This window comes from Schistocerca nitens, chromosome 6 (assembly GCF_023898315.1).
Source record: "Schistocerca nitens isolate TAMUIC-IGC-003100 chromosome 6, iqSchNite1.1, whole genome shotgun sequence".
Classification (NCBI taxonomy): domain Eukaryota; kingdom Metazoa; phylum Arthropoda; class Insecta; order Orthoptera; family Acrididae; genus Schistocerca; species Schistocerca nitens.
The window spans coordinates 302,245,735-302,270,694 of record NC_064619.1 but is presented as its reverse complement, the minus strand read 5'-3'; the positions used below and the strand labels follow the sequence as shown (position 1 = coordinate 302,270,694).

The 24,960-nt window shown below is 39.6% G+C and overlaps 1 protein-coding gene across 1 annotated transcript in view; it reads right to left on the bottom strand.

Annotated features, from left to right (window-relative positions):
• The window catches only part of LOC126262497 (nuclear pore membrane glycoprotein 210), a 272,203-nt gene that overhangs the window by 81,511 nt on the left and 165,732 nt on the right, over positions 1–24,960 (bottom strand). The window contains exon 10 of the mRNA XM_049959163.1: positions 14,684–14,939. Coding sequence (XP_049815120.1) covers positions 14,684–14,939 — 256 coding nt within the window. The remainder of the gene's footprint in view (positions 1–14,683; positions 14,940–24,960) is intronic.

The window sequence follows — 24,960 nt, the reverse complement described above, 5'->3', positions numbered from 1 at the left end:
CCCAAGGGACCCCTTCCTGGCTAGAGTAGCCGAAGAAGCCCCACGCTTCTCCGGCTGGGAAGGGGGGACGAATGTCCCCGATGGTTCGGGTGGTGTTGCTCCTGGAGTAGATGGAGCAACAGAGGGGGAAGTGCCCCCCACAACCAAGGGAGCCGGTTCATTGTGACATAGCCGAGAGGCAACAGTACGTGACGACACGGGAGAGGATCGGATCGCTGTTGCAGGAGCGGCATAGGAGGATGTCATGGGCACAGGATGTAGCCGCTCATATTTCCGCCTTGCCTCGGTGTAGCTCAGGCGGTCCAGGGTCTTATATTCCATTATCTTCCTTTCCTTCTGGAAGATCCGACAGTCCGGCGAGCAGGGGGAATGGTGTTCTCCGCAGTTAACACAGATAGGAGGCGGGGCACATGGAGTATCAGGATGCGAAGGATGTCCACAATCCCGACACGTGATGCTGGAAGTACAGCGAGATGACATGTGCCCGAACTTCCAGCATTTAAAACACCTTCCTTTCCTTCTGGAAGATCTGACAGTCCGGCGAGCAGGGGGAATGGTGTTCTCCGCAGTTAACACAGATAGGAGGCGGGGCACATGGAGTATCAGGATGCGAAGGATGTCCACAATCCCGACACATGATGCTGGAAGTACAGCGAGATGACATGTGCCCGAACTTCCAGCATTTAAAACACCGCATCGGAGGAGGGATATATGGCTTCACATCACAACGGTAAACCATCACCTTAACCTTTTCGGGTAATACATCACCCTCAAAGGCCAAGATGAAGGCACCGGTGGCTACCTGATTATCCCTCGGACCCCGATGGACGCGCCGGACGAAGTGAACACCTCGTCGTTCGAGGTTGGCGCGTAATTCATCGTCGGACTGCAGAAGAAGATCCCTGTGGAATATAATACCCTGGACCATGTTGAGACTCTTATGCGGCGTGATGCTAACGGAAACATCCCCCAACTTGTCACAATTGAGCAACCTCCGTGACTGAGCAGAGGATGCCGTTTTGATGAGCACAGAACCAGAGCGCATCTTGGACAAGCCCTCCACCTCCCCGAACTTGTCCTCTAAATGCTCCACAAAAAACTGGGGCTTGGTTGACATAAACGATTCCCCATCAACTCGTGTACACACAAGGAACCGGGGTGAATATTCTCCACTGCCTTCTTTTGCCATACGTTCCTCCCATGGAGTGGCCAGGGAGGGAAATGATCGTGGTTCGTATTTCCTGCCATTGAGGTTAGACCTCGATCGCTTAGAGACTGCTGGTGGAGGCCCACCAGCGAGAGATGATGTACCACGCTTCATTGCGGGTCATCCGCCCTGATGCCACCTACTCCGACCAAGGGCCCTCCCCACGGGCGCCACCCAGCCGCAGCAATAGCCACCTGGCAGGACGGCCATTGCCGGGAGTCCTGATGCCCCAAGGAGATGGGCATCTACTCCTTGGCATACGTGGGGAGTTAACGGCGCAGGCATCAGTAGAGCGATCCCTGTGTTGTCAGGGGGCTACAACCAAGAGGGTACATGGCGGCCCCACCACAACGGGCTGGCTACCGTGCTGGATCTTAGGTGCAAAACTGTCCAAGGTCGTCGTCGCAGTTAAAAGAAACACTGCAGAGTGCAGCGTGGGAATCGCACCCAGGGACGTATCCTCGCCCAAGAGATGGAAAACGAGCGGGACACCAGTGCAACGACGAAAAAGCTGGCTAAAGGTCTAAACGCACGACGGATACAGTGCACCATGTAAGGCGCCCTTCCCCAATTGGCTCGCTCTTCGGAATAATTTAGAAAGAGGGAGGTCAAACCCGAGAGGGGACCATCACATAAGGCCGAAACATTTGAGACTCCTTTTAGTCGCCTCTTACGACAGGCAGGAATACCGCGGGCCTATTCTTACCCCCGAACCCGCAGGGGGGCAACATGAAGTCACCCGAGCAATTAATTCTACGCACAATTGGAAACCCCTGGGAAAGATAAAATAGCAAATTTCTGGCTAAAGAAGTTCACCTCAACACATTCACATCTAACTAAATTATTTAACAATGGCCCCAAACTCTTTGCCTTTACAAATGTCTGCTTATGTCTGTGTATGTGCGGATGGATATGTGTGTGTGTGTGTGTGTGCGCGAGTGTATACCTGTCCTAATTTCCCCCTAAGGTTAAGTCTTTCCACTCCAGGGATTGGAATGACTCCTTACCCTCTCCCTTAAAACCCACATCCTTTCGTCTTTCCCTCTCCTTCCCTCTTTCCTGATGAGGCAACAGTTTGTTGCGAAAGCTTGAATTTCGTGTGTATATTTGTGTTTGTTTGTGTGTCTATCGACCTGCCAGCACTTTTGTTCGGTAAGTCACATCATCTGTGTTTTTAGATATAAATTATTTAACAGTTACATTGCAGACCCATACACATTCCCTGATACACTCACACATGGAATAAATTATCTGAAACCTAAAAATCAAGCAGACACAGCAAACCCAGCTAAATATCGCCCCATAACATGCCTACCAACAAGATACAAAATATTAACTTCAGTAATTACACAGAAATTAATAACACATACAACACAGAACAAAATTATAAATGAAGAACAAAAGGGCTGTTGCAAAGGAGCACGAGGATGTAAAGAGCAACTGATAATAGATGCAGAGGTGACATATCAAGCTAAAACTAAACAAAGGTCACTACACTACGCATACATTGATTACCAAAAAGCTTTTGATAGTGTACCCCACTCATGGTTACTACAAATATTGGAAATATACAAAGTAGATCCTAAATTGATACAGTTCCTAAACATAGTAATGAAAAATTGGAAAACCACACTCAATATCCAAACAAGTTAAAATAATATCACATCACAGCCAATACAGATTAAGCGAGGTATATACCAAGGAGACTCATTAAGTCCTTTCTGGTTCTGCCTTGCTCTGAACCCACTATCCAACATGCTAAATAATACAAATTATGGATACAATATTACTGGAACATACCAACACAAAATCACACATTTGCTATACCGGATGATCTAAAACTACTGGCAGCAACAAATCAACAACTCAACCAATTACTAAAGATAACAGAAGTATTCAGCAATGATATAAATATGGCTTTTGGAACAGACAAATGTAAGAAAAATAGCATAGTCAAGGGAAAACACACTAAACAAGAAGATTACATATTGGATAACCACAGCGACTGCACAGAAGCGATGGAAAAAACAGATGCCTATAAATATCTAGGATACAGACAAAAAATAGGAATAGACCATACAAATATTAAAGAAGAACTAAAAGAAAAATATGGACAAAGACTAACAAAAATACTGAAAACAGAATTGACAGCAAGAAACAAGACAAAAGCTATGAATACTTATGCTATACCAATATTGACCTACTCATTTGGAGTAGTGAAATGGAGTAACACAGACCTAGAAGCACTCAATACACTTACACGATCACAATGCCACAAATATAGAATACATCACATACATTCAGCAACAGAAAGATTCACATTAAGCAGAAAGGAAGGAGGAAGAGGATTTATCGACATAAAAAACCTACATTATGGACAGGTACACAAAGCAATCACTCATATAAATACATCGGCTACACCATTGCAAGTTCATAACCACTTCTACAACCCTTTAGATCACATAACATCAACAGATACAAAGAAAGTAAATTGGAAAAAGAAAACACTACATGCCAAGCACCCGTATCATCTAACACAGCCACACATCGATCAAGACGCATCCAACACATGGCTAAGAAAAGGCAATATACACAGTGAGATGGAAGGATTCATGATTGCAATACAGGATCAAACAATAAACACCAGATATTACAGCAAGCATATTATTAAAGATCCCAATACCACAACAGATAAATGCAGACTTTGCAAACAACAAATAGAAACAGTAGATCACATCACAAGCGGATGTACAATACTAGCAAATACAGAATACACCAGAAGACATGACAATGTAGCAAAAATAATACATCAACAACTTGCCATAGAACATAAACTAATAAAACAACACGTTCCCACATACAAGTATGCACCACAAAATGTACTGGAGAATGATGAATACAAATTATACTGGAACAGAACCATTATAACAGATAAAACAACAACACATAACAAACCTGACATCATACTCACCAATAAAAAGAAGAAATTAACACAACTAATCAAAATATCCATACCCAATACAACAAATATACAGAAGAAAACAGGAGAAAAAATTGAAAAATACATCCAACTGGCTGAGGAAGTCAAGGACATGTGGCATCAGGATAAAGTTGACATTATACCAATTGTACTATCAACTACAGGAGTCATACCAAGCAATATCCATCAGTACATCAACGCAATACAGCTACATCCAAACGTATATATACAACTACAGAAATCTGTAATTATTGATACATGTTCAATTACCCGAAAGTTCCTAAATGCAATGTAACATATACTGTACAGTTAAAAGGAAGTGACGCTTGATCAAGGTCCGCGTCACTTTCCATTTTTAACCAGACTTAACGTCTGAGAAATAGTAATAATATATTATATATAATAATAATATATTATAAAAATGTATGTATATATGTTCCACATCTCCTCCAAAACAACAGAACTGATTTCAACCAAGCTCGGTACATATATCACTTAATGTCAGCAATGAATTGTTGTGGGGTAAGAACCACTTACCTATCAAAGGTTGGCCAGACTGTGTGTGTGTGTGTGTGTGTGTGTGTGTGTGTGTGTGTGTTATCCATTCTGATGAAGACCTGTTTGTCCAAAAGCATTGTTTGACAGTCTTTTTGTTGTGCCTATCTGCGCTCAGCATCATCCACTTCATAATATTGCATATTTATTGCCTAATGTACACACTGCATAATGTAGAGCTACTACGCGCAATATCCATTGACAGAGAACTTGGTGACTTGCAACAAACTTCACACTTAATTTCAAAACTTTACAAACCTTTTTCTCACTGACTACATGCCAAAAATGATGAAAGGAAAAAAGTTTATCACATACTACGTTTTGGCTGTTCATGCAGTAAAACTAACACATCAGCCATGATGTCATGATGTTTATAGTTATTGGTTTTTCTTACTTCTAACTTACATTTAACAGACAGTATCCACATATACTGCTGAATGTACCTACACAGTTATATCACTGAACGACACACGGTTCTGGAGATATGAGAGGAGGAGGAGATGGACATAGAGAGGGGGAGGAGAAGTTGGACAGAGAAAGGGAAAAGGAGGAGATTGACAGGAAGAGGGGGAGGTGGAGACAGGCAGGGAGAGGGGGAAGTAGCAGATGGACAAAGAGAAGGGCAAGATGAGATGAGCAAGGAGTGGGGTGGAGCAGGTGGAGAGGTGGGGGTGGGGGTGGGGGAGAGACTAAGAGAACTGAAATAAATACATACCAGAGCAACACCACCAAGTACTCAGCTAGTACAAAGTAAGTACTTTGAAACTCGAGTAACATATAAAAAAGAAAAGCACGTTTATAGTACATTATTTCAATGTTTAACATAGTCGGGACAATCTTTTGCTGCCTTAAACAGCTTCCCATTGGGGTCACTATAAAGAGCAACAGCCTCACTTCAAAATGTGATCTACAGTTTCTCTTCACAACCACAGTGGCTCACAAGGAAACCTATGTTTCTTTATGTTTATCTTTGAGTTTCACATCCATACATCAGAGCTCAAAGTTTCCATCTTTTACTGACACTTCAAATCCTGGTAGAAGATTTTTAGATGACAGCTACCAATCCATTAAGCACATAGGAGTTTATCTTCCAGACAGGAATCTCTGAAATGGTGGGGGAGTTTGCAAGCTTTTTGTCATGCAAGAAACTCTGGTTTCAGTTGTAAATGGATAAGATCATATCCGAGTAGTAGAAGAAACAAAATGAAAAGTCATACGTCACTGTTGGTTCACAGGCCACAAAATATATGTTCAGTGACCATAATGGAAAGGTTTTCTTTCTTCAAGTACAATGACAACTTTCATCTACAAAGTGCTAGAGCTGTGTCTTAAGAGAATCTGTTCAGTGTAAGTAACTGCAATGAGTGCATGTGGTGTTTAAGTGCCATGTTTATAGTGTTATTGATGCCGAGAGAGAGAGGGAAAGTGTGAAACCTAGTTCAATTTGGAAGGCTTGTGACTTCCATGAGACACTAGAAAGACCTGGCATTTAAGCCAGCCCATTGTCACAAAAATTGGTGTTCAGGAACTTCAAGCTACCACCTGTCACCTATCTATCCAAATACTGGAGGTGAAAGTTTCTTAAACTACAAGGATTTTAATAGATTCCCCAAGAGTTAAGCACCAATGGATATATACAAACTAGCAACATCAGCTACATAGGTGAGTACATTTATGTAGTGAGATTGTTTGTGACTTATTTGGCATAGCTCGCAGACCTCTGGCTGCAACATCTCAGCTACTGTCCAAGGATGCAATACGTTCCAGACAACAGACTTGGACTTAAGCAATCTCTAATGTCTAAATATTTCATTTAAGGCTATGTCATGTAGTTCAGCACAGCATTACCAAATTGGACAAGCATACTGCTATAGCGATGTGCAAGCAAGAAGACAAGCATCTGGTACCTTCTATGAAGCAAGGTACAAAGTGTATTTTGTAGCAGCATCAGTGTGCTCTCTGTCTTTGTCCCACACTACACATTCCAGTCACTGCCTTCTCTGAGCTTGCAACACTGGTGTAAGCACCATATCGGACCACTGTTTCTACTCCTGACTCTTTTCAGAAAAATCTATATGCTCAGAAAACTATCATTGTCACTTCTTAATGTAATACTTCTCGTTTTCTGCCTTTATACCATCTATAATGGCTAACTACATTCGTCATACGTAAACTAAATCCCATTTCACTTACAGTTTTCTTGTTGCTTGCTCCTCATTTAAGAGGAAGGGACAGACTTCTGTTTTTAAATGATTAGCCTTCCACTCATTTGCATTACAGTATCTACAACTTTATTAAAAATGTTTCACAGTTTTCTTCCTATATTTTCAAATTTATTTCTCAGAGTAGCAATGTGATGATATAGGATGCTTCTTGTGTAATATGAAGAAGGTTCATCACATGTATATAGACAGGAAAAGATTAAGAACAGCATACCTCTGAGAGGCTCATTTCTTCAGTTTCTCCAACAGCTACACCAGCTTTAAAATCAACAAGGAATTTTCTGTTACAAAGAATGTGCCAGACCAGTTTAGACAGCTTTCAATCTGTTGTCATCTTATGACATCCCTTCCACTATTTTTGTTTACTACTTCAACAGTTCAGAAGTTTGGTTATCAGGTACTTCAAAGAGTGTAGTTTCACAGCATCCCCATTTGACTACTCTGACTGCACGCCTAAGCCAATGAGCCCTAATGATAACAAAACTAATGCTTTCACTTCAGAAAAAAAAAACACCTTTGAATTAAGGATGCTGTATCTACACCTACACACATACTCCACAAGCCACCATATGGTGTATGGTAAAGGGTACATTGTACCACTACTGCTCATTTCCTTTACTGTTCCACTTGCAAATAAATCAAGGGAAAAAGAAATAAAATTCCTAATTTTCTTATCTTATCTTCAGGACCCCATGTGAAATGTACATTGGCAGCAGTAGAATCATTCTACCATCAGCTTCAAATGCTGGTTTTGTAAATTTCCTCAACAGTGTTTCACGAAAAAAATGCTGTCTTCCCTTCAGGGATTCTCCATAATACTCGTGTGTTGATCAAATCTACCAGTAACAAACCTAATAGCCCATCTCTGATTGCTTTGATGTCTTCCATCAATATGACCTGGTGGGAGCCCACACACTCGAGCAATACTCAAAAATAGGCTTCAGAAGTGTTGCATATATAATCTCCTTAAAAGATGAATCACAATTTCCTAAAATTCTCCCAATGAACCGAAGTCGGCCATTTGCCCTCTCTACAATCACCCTTATGAGCTCGTTCCATTTCGTATTACTTTCCAATATTACACCTATATATTTATTCAATGTTTAAGAATTACTAAGATCTGTTTTTTTCATATTTTAGGTATATTACAAGAACAAATCCAACTGAAAAACAATTTTTACTCTTCATGGCCAGAGACCAAATGTTGTCATCCAGGCACACTGATTTTCTGTTCTTGCCTTTACCTTTTCGCTTCTTTTTTTCCTGGCCTTTATCTATGTCTTCATGGGGTCAGCATGTCTATTTGGATTTGGTACTGTTAGTGCTAGAAGGCAACAGATACCCTTCCTGCCACCACCTCCTCACTCCTCAGGATGGAATTTGTGCACCCTTTCTGTCTGTGACTAGCGTTACCCTATGCGAAAGTGTTAGAATGTTTTCAAAAAGTTTTTCAATCATGTAACTGAGACAGGATGTGAGTACTAGCTCAATATTGACCTAGTCAGAGGTGGGAAACGGTCTATAAAGCACTTCCAGGCAGGCCGGCGCACCAGCCCTCATCATTAATCTGGCAGGCAGATTTGATCTGGAGTAGACGCACCTCCCTAAATGCCAGAAGCTGTGTGCTAATGTGCACAACTATCCAGGTGGGTTTTCTGTTGCTCTTATCTACAGCATTATTCAGTTCATTCATTGTAAATGGCTGTAAATAAAAATTACGTTGCCATTAAACTTGTTTATGTGGATTTTCAAAGAAGTGGTCCTAATGTGTGTAAGATCACAGCTAAGGTGATAAACAGGCTTGACCTACAATGTTTTTCTAAATAGTATGTTCAGATCTGACTTAAATCAATGCTTTATTCTAAAAGCTAAGCACTTAAAATACACCCATTTTTGCAATAAAAAACATTCCCTTTATTTTCGCAATATGCAAGAAAGTTCTGAGTAAAGAATTTATGGTTGGATTATTATCATACAAACCATTTAGCATCTAATTAAATTTACTGAGTGATTAAAACTGTGCTAGAATAGGTCGCGAACTGTAACCCCTGCCTTTCAAGCCCATCCTTGTCATTTCAGTTACTTATTTATGAGGTTGTGTGCGATCATGCGAGGGGGAGGACAAAAATATGGAAATATCCAAAACACAACACATTACTGTGCCTAACACAGTGTACAAAACCTGTTGGAATTCAAAACAGCTTCCAGTCACCTTGGAATGGATAAATAGAGGTCATGCTTGGTGTTGTTGTTGTTGTGGTGTTCAGTCCTGAGACTGGTTTGATGCAGCTCTCCATGCTACCCTATCCTGTGCAAGCTCCTTCATCTCCCAGTACCTACTGCAACCTACATCCTTCTGAATCTGCTTAGTGTATTCATCTCTTGGTCTCCCTCTACGATTTTTACCCTCCACACTGCCCTCCAATACTAAAATTGTGATCCCTTGATGCCTCAGAACATGTCCTACCAACCGATCCCTTCTTCTAGTCAAGTTGTGTCACAAACTTCTCTTCTCCCCCAATCCTATTCAGTACCTCTTCATTAGCTATGTGATCTACCCATCTTATCTTCAGCATTCTTCTGTAGCACCACATTTCGAAAGCTTCTATTCTCTTCTTGTCCAAACTAGTTATCGTCCATGTTTCAATTCCATACATGGCTACACTCCATACTTTCAGAAACGACTTCCTGACACTTAAATCTATACCCGATGTTCAAAAATTTCTCTTCTTCAGAAACGATTTCCTTGCCATTGCTAGTCTACATTTTATATCCTCTCTACTTCTACCATCATCAGTTATTTTGCTCCTCAAATAGCAAAACTCATCTAGTACTTTAAGTGTCTCATTTCGTAATCTAATGCCCTCAGCATCACCTGATTTAATTCGACTACATTCCATTATCCTCGTTTTGCTTTTGTTGATGTTCATCTTATATCCTCGTTTTAAGACACTGTCCATTCCGTTCAACTGCTCTTCCAAGTCCTTTGCTGTCTCTGACAGAATTACAATGTCATCGACGAACCTCAAAGTTTTTATTTCTTCTCAATGGATTTTAATACCTACTCAAAATTTTTCTTTTGTTTCCTTTACTGCTTGCTCAATATACACATTGAATAACATCGGGGAGAGGCTACAACCCTGTCTCACTCCCTTCCTAACCACTGCTTCCCTTTCATGCTTCTCGATTCTTATAACTGCCATCTGGTTTCTGTACAAATTGTAAATAGCCTTTCGCTCCCTGTATTTTACTCCTGCCACCTTCAGAATTTGAAAGAGAGTATTCCAGTCAACATTGTCAAAAGCTTTCTCTAAGTCTACAAATTCTAGAAACGTAGGTTTGCCTTTCCTTAATCTAGCTTCTAAGATAAGTCGTAGGGTCAGTATTGCCTCACGTGTCCCCATATTTCTACGGAATCCAAACTGATCTTCCCCAAGGTCGGCTTCTACCAGTTTTTCCATTCGTCTGTAAAGAATTCGCGTTAGTATTTTGCAGCTGTGACTTATTAAACTGACAGTTCGGTAATTTTCACATCTGGCAACGCCTGCTTTCTTTGGGATTGGAATTAGTATATTCTTCTTGAAGTCTGAGGGTATTTCGCCTGTCTCATACATTTTGCTCACCAGATGGTAGAGTTTCGTCAGGACTGGCTCCCCGAAGGCTGTCAGAAGTTCTAATGGAATGTTGTCTACTCCCAGGGCCTTGTTCCAACTCAGGACTTTCAGTGCTCTGTCAAACTCTTCACGCAGTATCATATCTCCCATTTCATCTTCAATCTACATCCTCTTCCATTTCCATAATATTGTCCTCAAGAAGATCGCCCCTGTATAGACCCTCTATATACTCCTTCCACCTTTCTGCTTTTCCTTCTTTGCTTAGAACTGGGTTTCCATCAGAGCTCTTGATATTCATGCAAGTGGTTCCCTTTTCTCCAAAGGTCTCTTTAATTTTCCTGTAGGCAGTATCTATCTTACCTCTAGTGAGATAAGCCTCTATATCCTTACATTTGTCCTCTAGCCATGCCTGCTTAGCCATTTTGCACTTCCTGTCGATCTCATTTTTGAGACGTTTGTATTCCTTTTTGCCTGCTTCATTTACTGCATTTTTATATTTTCTCCGTTCGTCAATTAAATTCAATATTTCTTCTGTCGCCCAAGGATTTCTATTAGACCTCGTCTTTTAACCTACTTGATCTTCTGCTGCCATCACCACATCATCCCTCAAAGCTACCCATTCTTCTTCTACTGTATTTCTTACCCCCATTCTTGTCAATTGTTCCCTTATGCTCTCCCTGAAACTGTCTACAACCTCTGGTTCTTTCAGTTTATCCAGGTCCCATCTCCTTAAATTCCCACCTTTTTGCAGTTTCTTCAGTTTTAATCTACAGTTCATAACCAATAGAGTGTGGTCAGAGTCCACATCTGCCCCTTGAAATGTATTACAATTTAAAACCTGGTTCCTCAATCTCTGTCTTACCATTATAAAATATATCTGATACTTATTAGTATCTCCAGGGTTCTTCCATGTATACAACCTCCTTTGATGATTCTTGAACCAAGTGTTAGCTATGATTAAGTTATGCTCTGCGTAAAATTCTACCAGGCGGCTTCCTCTTTCATTTCTTATCCCCAATCCATATTCACCTACTATATTTCCTTCTCTTCCTTTCCTGCTATCGAATTCCAGTCACCAATGACTATTAAATTTTCGTCTCCCTTCACTATCTGAATAATTTCTTTTATTTCATCATACATTTCTTCAATTTCTTCATCATCTGCAGAGCTAGTTGGCATATAGACTTGTACTACTGTCGTAGGCGTGGGTTTCGTGTCTATCTTGGCCACAACAATGTGTTCGCTGTGCTGTTTGTAGTAGCTTACCCGCATTCCTATTGTTTTATTCATTATTAAACCTACTCCTGCAATACCCCTATTTGATTTTGTATTTATGACCCTGTATTCACCTGACCAAAAGTCTTGTTCCTCCTGCCACCGAACTTCACTAATTCCCACCATATCCAACTTTAACCTATCCATTTCCCTTTTTAAATTTTCTAACCTACCTGCCCGATTAAGGGATCTGACATTCCACCCTCCGATCCGTAGAACGCCAGTTTTCTTTCTCCTCCTGAGTAGTCCCCACTTTGTATCCAAGGGAAACTTATACCATTCTTCCTGCAAAATAGAGGCAAGTTCAAGTAATGATGATGGAGGTGGTAGTGATCACACACCCTTCTCTCCAATGTAGACCACAAAGGCTCAGTAATATTGAGGTCTGGTGACTCTGGTGGATAAGGAAGATGCAATTCATTCTGACCCGGATGACAAAAGCTTTGTGAACAGGGTATCATCATTGAATCTGCACCATGTTTCAATCTTGGGACCTAAACTCAGCCATAAGTTGGAAACAGTGTGAAACAAAACTCATTCAACCAGATGATTTTCTTCCATTTCACCATACTTCACATTCTGTGGCTTCAGTGCCATGTTGTCATATTACAAACAACTGCATCAAGGATGAGTGGTTTTCTTATTTTCGACACAATCCTCATCAATGCGCATCTGTCATGTCACTCGACATTTACTTTCATCCACGTTGTGACTCAGTTTTACCACCTTCCATGTTGTTGTTGTTGTTGTTGTTGTTGCTGCTGCTGCTGTGGTCTTCAGTCTTGAGACTGGTTTGATGCAGCTCTCCATGCTACTCTGTCCTCTGCAAGCTGCTTCGTCTCCCAGTACCTACTGCAACCTACATCCCTCTGAATCTGTTTAGTGTATTCATCTCTTGGTCTCCCTCTACGACTTTTACCCTCCACGCTGCCCTTCAATACTAAATTGGTGACCCCTTGATGCCTCAGAACATTTCCTACAAACCGATCCTTTCTTCTAGTCAAGTGTGCCATAAACTTCTAGTCTCCCCCAATCCTATTCAATACCTCCTCATTAGTTATATGATCTACCCATGTAATCTTCAGCTTTCTTCTGTAGCACCACATTTCAAAAGCTTCTATTCTCTTCTTGTCCAAACTACTTATCGTCCATGTTTCACTTCCATACATGGCTACACTCCATACAAATACTTTCAGAAACGACTTCCTGACACTTAAATCTGTACTTGATGTTAACAAATATCTCTTCTTCAGAAACGCTTTCCTTGCCATTGCCAGTCTTCATTTGATATCCTCTCTACATTGACCATCATCAGTTATTTTGCTCCCCAAATAGCAAAACTCCTTTACTACTTTAAGTGTCTCGTTTCCTTATCTAATCCCCTCAGCATCGCCCGACTTAATTCGACTACATTCCATTATCCTCATTTTGCTTTTGTTGATGTTCATCATATACCCTCCTTTCATGACACTGTCCATTCCCTTCAACTGCTCTTCCAAGTCCTTTGCTGTCTCTGACAGAATTACAATGTCATTGGTGAACCTCAAAAGTTTTTATTTCTTCTCCATGGATTTTAATACCTACTACAAATTTTTCTTTTGTTTCCTTCCCTGTATGCAGTATAAATCTTCAATATGATGCTTCTTGAAACACCCAAACACTTGGACTACTTCTGTTACAAAGGCACCCACCACACGGATACCAACAATTTGCTCACATCTGAATTCACTTAGCTTCAACACAATACACTAGCAACTACACAGAACACTGTTCTCACCATGATTGATAGCTGCTACATGTTGAGGACACTGCACAGGTGCTGCTCGTGTTCAAACACGACAGCACAACGTGCAGGCCTGGCTAGCATCTACTTTTATGGTGAAGTATGCATTTCTTGCAGTGTTTCCATAAATTGTCTGACACATATTAGAGAATACTGTTTAGCAAATCTATAAACAAAAGAACTAAAAAAAATAAACAAAAATTGTGAGAGGGAATAGAAACAAATAACACATTGCAGGGGAACTCCTGTACAGAATAGGAATATCACCACAAAGAAACCTTTCAACTTGGATTTAGTTACATGGGGTTTATCCTTAATTTTGTCACTTTGCTAGAATCCTATTGAAAATGAAACCTCTGTGTACAATGCTTAAAGGAGTGTTACAGAAGTGTGTGTCCTTTTTTGTGTTTACCAAATGCATGTTGCAGTGCATTCTAAATGAGTAAATACTGACACCTAAAAATGCCAGTATGCCACTATCTCTCCCCTACATTAAACTCCTCTGGCATATCAAATCTGTCACAGAGTCCATGATGGTAGCATAATAGCCAGGTCAATGTAGGGATGGGTCAATGTTTTATTCCTGATTCAGCTCACGTTTTTCACCTGACAAAGTTCTCTACAAGATTACACTTGGCTGCAGAATGGAAGATTGATCTTAAGAGGAAAGAAAGCAATCTCTGATTCTGGCTAAACCAAACCCCGACATATCCTTCTCCTTCGCCTGCTAGTTCAGCAAATCATGTGGAACAGCTTCTGTGTAATTTGGGATGTAGGAGAGAGATACTGTTAGATAGATAAATAAAAGGTGAATATATATATGTCTCGATAACTCAGCCAATAAGAGCATTGCTCATAATGGCAAAGGTATGCATGTGAGTCCTGGACTGAAGTACAATTGTAACATTTCATAAAATTTTCCAAGATCATACAATCCACTTCAGTGTGAAAGATTTATCACTGAAAATATTTCATGGTCAGTAAAAATTATATCTACAAAACTTGAGGAAAAAGTGACACAACTGACTGTTAAATAAATTTACCCACCTTTTTCCAAGTCAAATCTTTGATGGACAGCAAAGACATCATCGACATCAAATTCTGCATCAGGATCAGAGAAACGAATAGCGCAATAAAAAGGAAATGCAGTGACAAAGTAACCCTCCGGACATGTTCCATTTCGACTGCGCATGCTTACAGTTTTTGTTTTGTCAAGTTCACTGCACAACACGACAGGTACCCGGTACGATTGACCCAAGTAGGCATTTGTCAGTACATGTTGTTTTGTTGGCAACAGTTTTACCTGGAAATAAAACAGAAATTAAAATTGTTTTGATGACAGTTTACAATAAAAGAAGATCTACAGCATCACAACAAACATTATAAATAACTACTGTAACTATTTTGATTCATCTTTATTGGTAGCCTCACATGAAATAATAGCATGAGTTGCAAATGGTATATGTCTGTAACTACCTTGCTGTCAATGGCATGTTAAACCCTAACCTACCTTCCTTTGGGAAAAAGAAGAAGGCCACATGCTTGAAGTGATGGATACAATCTCTATGTAATTTGCAGTGGCTGGTGTAGAACAACAGTGCTACTACCTAATCCACAAATTGAATGTTATTGCAGAATTTTAAAATGTGTTCAATCAGAAGGGTTACTGGTCAGTAAGCATCTGCTACTAAAGACTTAGAAGCAAACAACACTCATGCTGATATTTCAGCCAGTGTCAAAAATATTTAAAAATCAAACCACTCTCCCTTAAAAGTCACATCTAGGATGAAATAGTGACTATGTTATGAAAAAGATGGATTGCTACTCACCATATATAGGAGCCGATGAGCAGTGGACAGGCACAACAAAAAAATTGTTATATATTTAAACTTTCATCCAAAAGTCCTTTTTTTAAAGTAGAAAAAAAAAAAAAACACACACACACACACACACACACACACACACACACGACCACTGCCTCTGGCTGCGGAGGCCGGACTTGTAAAACACAGGACAGAAGATAAAGAAATGGATGGACATCAAGTAAAGTAATGTGTTAAAGAACAGTAACAAAGAAAAACTGCACTGGGTTGCTGGATGTAAGGAAAGTCACTAAGCAAAATCAAACAAAAAATCCAGGATGGAATAATGACGGCCCCTGCAGCCAAAGATAGTGGTCATGTGTGTGTGTGTGTGTGTGTGTGTGTGTGTGTGTGTGTGTGTGTGTGTGTGTGTGTCTTCTAATTTAGAAGAAGGCCTTTTAGCTGAAAGCTGAAATGTACAGCAATCCTTTTGTTGTGCCTTATTGTGGAACAAAAGATATGTGTAAATAATTTGGAAAAGATGGACAGGGACAATATTTACAGGGAACCAAATGCCAATATCAAGTTTAACATATTCCATTATAGGTTTGTGTTATTATTTCAAAATATCCTTCCCAGAAACTAATCAAACAGGACATTAAATACTCTGTTCAAAATTAACCCATTAGTGCCCAGAATTATTAAGACTGGTTATTCTGCTTAAAAATGGTTGTAAGTTATTATTTTGTTACAGGTTTACAAGAAAAATATAATTTCAGTATAATTTTCACTTATACCATCATGAACACTGATTCTTGAGTGTTTGGGTGGGGCTGCAGGTTCTGCAGAATCATCAATATCTTCTACTGCTTCTTGTTCTTGGCTTACTCCCCTCACTGCAAAATTTTCACTTATCGTCCCATTCTTCTTTCCCTTCGTATTTAATACAGCTGATGTGGTTGGAGTATCAGCGCAAACCTCAGCTTCTACCTCTTTTAGCACTCGACTTTCTCCACTCATCACAAAATTCTGAGTTGACGCGCACTTCCTATTTCCTTCCGTATCTGCAGCAGGAAGCGTATTTTGAATGCTTGCACAGTTCTCAGTTTCTTCTTCTTGTCCACTTCTGTCACCCACTGCAAATTTTGCCTTGACATGCCCTTATTCTTTCTCTTTGTATTTACAACATGTTCATTTTCCTCAAAATGAGCTTGAGCCTATTGCCTGAGCCCATTGTATACATGCAGGGAGACAACATGGTTTTCCTTGAATTTCATCTGATAAACTGGAATCTTCATCAGTATCTATACCTTGAGCTCCATACAAAGGGATGATAAAAACTAATCATATTGTTCTGTTTTGATCTGCTTCAAGAAAATTTATTATTTTGTCCACAGACAACAAATTACTGTCACAGCTGAAAGACAACACAAGTGCCCAATGGCAATTAAAGGTGCCAGACATATTTTCCCCAACATAAATCATGCTAAAAACAAATTCCAAAAATAAATCCTGCATATAATTTAGACTATTTAATACAAGGCAGCAAAGAAAATTTACTTCAAATACTCATATATTGTACCGTATTTACATTTTTTGTTGAAGCAGTTATTAACACTCATACACACCAACAGATTTAACATTAATAAGCAACAACAATAGACTGATGAATAGTGATACTTCAAATTTAAACAACAAAGAAAAGTGTCCATAACTGCTTTGGGCAAGTAGGTTAGAAAATTTAAAAAGGAAAATGGATAGGTTGAACTAGATGTAGTGGGAATTAGTAAGTTCAGTGGCAGGAGAAACAAGACATTTGGTTAGGTGTATACGTGGAAGAGGCCTGGAGACAGTGGAAGGTTTCAGATACATTACATAATGGTGATACAGATTTAGGAACAAGGTTTTAAATTGTAAGAGATTGTATACGTGGAAGAGGCCTGGAGACAGTGGAAGGTTTCAGATACATTACAGATTTAGGAACAAGGTTTTAAATTGTAAGAGATTTCCAGGAGCAGGGCTATAAATATAAAATCAAATAGAGATAATGCAGGAGTAGGTTTAATAACGAATGAAAAAAATAGGAGTGTGGGTACACCACTACGAATAGCATAGTGAACGCATTATTGTCGCGAATATAGGCACGAAGCACACACCTACCACAGAGTACAAGTTTATATGCCAACTAGCTCCACAGATGATGAAGAGACTGAAGAAATGTATGATGAGATAAAAGAAATTATTCAGATAATGAAGGGAGCCAAAACTGAATAGTCATGGGGGATAAGCAGGAAAAGGAAGAGGAGGAAAAGCAGTAGGTGAATATGGGATGGGGGTAAGGAATGAAACAGGAAGCCACCTGGTAGAATTTTGCATACACCGTAACTTAGTGTAGCGTAACTTGGCTAATACTTGGTTTACGAATCACGAAAGAAGGTTGTATACGTGGAAGAGGCCTGGAGACAGTGGAAGGTTTCAGATACATTACATAATGGTGAGACAGATTTAGGAACAAGGTTTTAAATTGTAAGAGATTTCCAGGAGCAGATGTGGACTCTAACCACAATCTACTGGTTATGAACTGTAGATTAAAATGGAAGAAACTGCAAAAAGGTGGGAATTTAAGAAGATGGGACCTGAATAAACTGAAAGAACCAAAGGTTGTAGAGCATTTAAAAGAGAGCATTAGGGGATGATTGACAAGAACGGGGGAAAGATATACAGTAGAAGAAAAATTGGTAAACCTGAGAGATAAAATAGCGAAGGCAGCAGAGGATCAAGTACGTAAATAGGCAAGGGCTAATAGAAACCGTTGGGTAACAAAAGGAGTACAAATGTCTCAAAAATGAGATCCACAGGAAGTGCAAAATGGCTAAGCAGGGATGGCTACAGGACAAATGTAAGAATGTAAAGGCATATATAACTAGGGGTAAGATAGATACTGCCTACAGGATAATTAAAGAGACCTTTGGAAAAAAGAGAACCACTTGCATGAATATCAAGAGCTCAGATGGAAACCCAGTTCTAAGCAAAGAAGGGAGAGCAGAAAGGTGGACGGAGTATATAGAGGGTCTATACAAGTGCTATGTTCTTGAGGACAATATTATGGAAATGGAAGAGGAAGTAGATGAAGATTAAATGGGAGATAAGATACTGCGTGAAGAGTTTGACAGAGCACTGAAAGACCTGAGTTGAAACAAGGCCCCGGGAGTAGACAACATTCCATTAGAACTACTGACGGCCTTGGGAGAGCCAGTACTGACAAAACTCTACCATCTGGTGAGCAAGATGTATGAGACAGGCAAAATACCCTCAGACTTCAAGAAGAATATAATAATTCCAATCCCAAGGAAAGCAAGTGTCGACAGGTGTGAAAATTATCGAACTATCAATTTAATAAGTCACGGCTGCAAAATACTAAGACGAATTCTTTACAAACGAATGGAAAAACAAGTAGAGGCCATCCTTAGGGAAGATCAGTTTAGATTCCATAGAAATGTTGGAATATGTGATGCAATACTGACCCTACAACTTGTCTTAGAAGATTAAAGAAAGGCAAACCTACGTTTCTAGCATTTGTAAACTTAGAGAAAGCTTTTGACAATGTTGACTGGAATACTCTCTTTCAAATTCTGAAGATGGCAGGGGTAAAATACAGGGAGCGAAAGGCTATTTACAATTTGTGCAGAAACTAGATGGTCGTTATAAAAGTCGAGGAGCATGAAAAGGAAACAGTGGTTGAGAATGGAGTGAGACAGGACTGTAGCCTATCCCCGATGTTGTTCAATCTGCACATTGAACAAGCATTAAAGGAAACAAAGATAAATTTGGAGTAGGAATTAAAATCGATGGAGAAGAAATAATTCTGTCAGAGACAGCAAAAGACCTGGAAGAGCAGTTGAATGGAATGGACCCTGTCTTGAAAGTAGGGTATAAGACGGACATCAACAAAAGCAAAACGAGGATAATGGAATGTAGTCGAATTAAATCAGGTGATGCTGGGGCATTAGATTACGAAATGAGACACTTAAAGTACTAGATGAGTTTTGCTATTTGAGGAGCAAAATAACTGATGATGGTAGAAGTTGAGAGGATATAAAATGTAGACTGGCAATGGCAAGGAAAAATTTTCTGAAGAAGAGAAATTTGTTAACATCAAGTTCAGATTTAAGTGTCAGGAAGTTCTGAAAGTATTTGTATGGAGTGTAGCCATGTATGGAAGTGAAAAATGGCCGATAACTAGTTTAGATAAGAAGCGAATAGAAGCTTTCGAAATGTGGTGCTACAGAAGAATGCAGAAGATGAGATGGGTAGATCACATAACTAATGAAGAGGTACTGAGTAGAATTGGGGAGAAGAGGAATTTGTGGCATGGCTCGACTACAAGAAGGGGTCGGTTGGTAGAAAATGTTCTGAGGCATCAAGGGATCATCAATTTAATATTGGAGGGAAGCGCAGAGAGTAAAAATTTTGGGGTGGGGGGGGTGGGGGAATGAATACACTAAATGAATACAATAAACAGGTTCAGAATGATGTAGGTTGCAGTAGTTACTCAGAGATGAAGCAGCTCGCTCTGGATGGAGTAGCATGGAGTGCAGCATCAAACCAGTCTCTGGACTGAAAACAACAACAACTGCTTTTAACAGTTAAACCGTGTAGAGCATTTTCACTGTTGCCACAATTAATTTCTAAATTCATTGGGAACATTTGGGCACGACTGAAACTCCGGAAGAAGCACATGGGGAATGTGTAACAACAGATAAAAAATAACTTTGTAAGTCATACATAATGAAGATGAACAAAATCACAGCACACAACAAACTATCACACAACAATCTGAAACTGAGGCATAGTACATGCAGGGAACATTACAGTAATGAGAATGAAGGTTTGGCAATAGCAGACGATAAACTACGGGCAACAGTTTCACCAGATTGGCTCAACGTGCCCCTGCGTCCTTTGCAATTGTAAATCTTACATTAATTCTGAGCAGCATATAGTAGGACTAGAAAATCCCACTGATGGCAAAAATGAAAAGGAAAATTTGTATTTTAACAAGAACAAATAAAGATCGTGCTTTACCTACATAATACAAAAATTACTCAGGCTTATTAACAAAAGTAGTTAAAAAGTCTATATATATATATAGTGTTTTATGTATGGAAAATAGTAACAAGCACGATACAGTTCACAGAACAACCGTTGTAGATTATATTTAAAAAATAAATTAAAATACTTCCCATGTGAACTTATATATATATATATATAAACAAAGATGATGTGACTTACCAAATGAAAGTGCTGGCAGGTCGACAGACACACAAACGAACACAAACATACACACAAAATTCAAGCTTTCGCAACAAACTGTCGCCTCATCAGGAAAGAGGGAAGGAGAGGGAAAGACGAAAGGATGTGGGTTTTAAGGGAGAAGGTAAGAAGTCATTCCAATCCCGGGAGCGGAAAGACTTACCTTAGGGGGAAAAAAGGATGGGTATACACTCTCACACACACACACATATCCATCCACACATATACAGACACAAGCAGACATCTCACAAGCAGACATGGTCTTTAAATATGTCTGCTTGTGAGATGTCTGCTTGTGTCTGTATATGTGTGGATGGATATGTGTGTGTGTGCGAGTGTATACCCGTCCTTTTTTCCCCCTAAGGTAAGTCTTTCCGCTCCCGGGATTGGAATGACTCCTTACCTTCTCCCTTAAAACCCACATCCTTTCGTCTTTCCCTCTCCTTCCCTCTTTCCTGATGAGGCAACAGTTTGTTGCGAAAGCTTGAATTTTGTGTGTATGTTTGTGTTCGTTTGTGTGTCTGTCGACCTGCCAGCACTTTCATTTGGTAAGTCACATCATCTTTGTTTTTAGATATATTTTTCCTACGTGGAATGTTTCCCTCTATTATAACTATATATATATATATATATATATATATATATATATATATATATATATATTATTCGGAAAACTGCAAATTTTATGATGAAATAAAAATATGAAAATGTGAGGAAAAAAATTCCATTCTATCTCCCCTTAAGAAAATAATATACAGTCTCAATGACAGAAGCTCACATGGACTTGATTGGGTTGGTGTATAAGTTCATAGCGTTTCCTATAAGTTTAACAAACACAACAGACATACATAACAGAGATTTTAGTCATCAGTGATATATTCTCTTTCACTATTTACAACCATCTCCAAACACAGGGGTAACTTTTTGATTTCGCAACTGTAGAAATCACACAGTTTTTAAGCAAAGAACTCGTTGAGCCATGTTTCGAATGCATTTTTATCCAAAAAGGAAGTTCCTTGAAGTTTGTTCAATAGAGAGTGGGAACACAAGATCAGGCGAGTAAGGTTGGTGCAGAATAACTTAAGCTCCTGTAGACTGTTTTCTATCAATCTATCAGAATTTGGGGGAGGGGGGAGGGGGAGGGAGGCAGTGTTATCACATAGTGCAGCTCTTCATGCACCCTTCCTGGTTGTTGTTTCTTGGACTGTTTCTGTAAGATTTCTCAGTTGTTGACAGTAAATGTGAGTAGTGATGGTTACACCTTGAGCAAGCAATTTGTAGTATACCACACCATTGCTGTTCCACCAGATGCATAAGATTATATTTTGTGGATGCACGCATGACCATGTATGGGGAATTGCTTTGTTTGGGCTCAATCATTCATTTCTTTTCCTTATATTAGCATAAAGACTTCATTTATCGTCACCAGTAACAATACAGGATAGGAATGGTTGGTGTCATTCATCAACCAATTGACGACGAGCAAGCAGAGATGCACTTAAGGCCACCAGCTCTGATTTTTGTGATTTTGGCCTACTGCATCCGGTAGCCATACACCACATTTTTGAAGCACTGCATGCTGATGTCACATGACAATGGAACAATTACATTTCATCACATTTGTCCATTCTTAAGTATACTGATATGGATCATTGTGGATTAATGCATTTAAATGATCTTCATCAAACCCCAAAGGTCTTCCTGAATGTGAAGTGTCACTAATGTCAAAACAATCCATCTTAAAATGAGAAAAACATTTTCGTGCTGCGTTATATCCTGTGACATTATCCTCACACACAGTGCAAATGTTTCTGGCTGCCACCGCCGCTGTCACCCCTTTACTGAACTCAGACATAAGAATATATCGGAAATATTCCGATTTTTCCACTTGGCACTCCATTTTCTAGCATTTACAGCTTCACTCACTATCTCCAAATGACAAAATGACAATATTTATACTTAATTAGTAACAGTGAACTAAAAATAAAAAAGGACAATCAATTAATAAACCAATAGCATTTGGAATATCAAAATGCAAAACTAAAACACAACGAAGTTATGCACCAACCTAATATTTCCAATAAAATACTTAGAGTTGTTGTCATATAGTAGGTATCATCCTTTTTTAAATATGTAGTCTAAGTGTAGCGGTACCACCGTTTAGGATAGGGAAAGTTAGTTTTGTGCGATATTCGGAGCACGAGTTACAGCCAGGCCGGATTGCAGAAAGTTACGCAAACCAGCAGCTGTGAAGGTAAATAGAGGCCACAGGGGCATAGAACTGCTGGAGAGGGCGCACACAGCAGTTTCCATGGCGCAAGTCACAGGCAGAAGAGGGCCACTGGCTAACCTAAGTGTTATCCGTACGTGACACAAAGCAGTGCATTAGTGAAGCAGCAGCGCTGCGGAGCAGCGCAGAGTCAACGGGGACGGTGGCTGCTGAGTTGGCTGCTGGCGAAGCCATCCAGACTTAATCGGAACTCTGCAGCTGGTGTACAAGGCTGGCATGTCAGAGGGTTGCATTGCACAGGTCGCTGGGGTGCTTCCTCAGCATTGCGGGACCCTGTGATGCAGATTGAGGTGAACGGATCACTGTAGTGGAAGAAAATAAATCATTTGGAAAGTTCTCGCAGAGTTTTAATACGGCACCGCCTGGCACCCCACCCACTACATTTGGTGTCTTCCCACTACATTTGGTCATCCTGATACATTCGGTGGTAGAAGTCGCCACAACATAAGTAAGGGTATTTTTCCAGTGAGGTTTATATATACTGCTGTTTACTGCCTTTAGAATAAGTGTGATGAGAGTGATGACAATAATTAGTATACTTTTTTCATTTTTGAATTATTTTCCTGAATTTTTGAGAACATAAGTAGTCTGCACTGTTGTTCTACCTTCGCAATAATAATATACTTAGTAAATGATAATCTGGATTTAAGAAAGGTTACATAACTCATAATGCTATTTAACAATGATCAATTTACAAAACAGTACCAGTGATTTAAGCAAGGTTGCGTAAATCACAACACTCTATTTTAAAAAATGAGGTTTTATGCAATTAATTGTATAGTAAAAAAATTAATCAAGTCATACTTAATCAAAGAAATGCACAAAGTTATGTTTACATCATTCAAAACTGTAGGACAGAGGAAAAATTATTAATGAAGTTTTTGCAAGGTTCAATATTATGTTCATTGCTGTTTCTAAAATATTCAAATAACCGTTCCCTTGATACACATCAAGCAGACTCATTTCTTTTTACAAATGTCATAAGTTCGGTATTCAATTCCTTTAGAGATGTAGCAATAGACAAAACTGTAAATAATGTACAGGATGATTATAATTAAAGTTAAACATTCAAACCGCTATAGAAATAACACCACTGGTCAGAATGACGGCAAATTGCAATGGAATATTATCGGAGTAGGGGGGAAAACATATGGCAGAAGAAAAATAAATAGTTACAAAATGTAGCAATAGATGGTGCTGTAAGAATCTTAATTTAATGGCGGTCAGCAACAAATGACAAATGAATCATACAACAATGCCTAAGGTGTACATCTGATGTTAAACAAACTGTACTACTCAGTGTGCATGGGTGTACAGGTGTGATACTGTTAATTACTTAAGCCCCTCCACCACAGCAAGGGCATATCACATCAGATGGTAAAAATCGGTTTTAATTGTCCTGAGGCCAAAAACCACATAAAAAGCATCAATCACATTGTTTTTCAATTGTCCTGAGACCAAAAACCACATAAAAAGCATCAATCAAAATCAAATTGGATTATTAATTTCTGTGTGACTGGCACAAAACATGTTCAATATGCTGTCCACCGTTTTCCGCACCTAGTTAAAATCGAGAAACAGCATGTTCCACAACTGATCGAAGTGTTTCCGGGGTCACGTTCAGAATGTGTTGCGCAACATGTGCCTTTAATGCAGTTAGTTTGCAATCACAACACTGAACACAGCCAGAAGTCACATGGATTAAGATCAGGTGATCGAGACGGTCAGGCTGTAAGGAAATGGCAGCTGATAATTCTAACATTTCCAAAATTGTGTTTCAGCAGCTGCTTAACTGGATTTGCAATTTGACGAGCTGCGTCATATTGCATACAAATGATCCCATCATCGCATCCACATTGCTGGAGAGCTGGTATGACATGGTTGTGCAAAAGAAATTTGTAGCGCTTACCACTGATGGTACA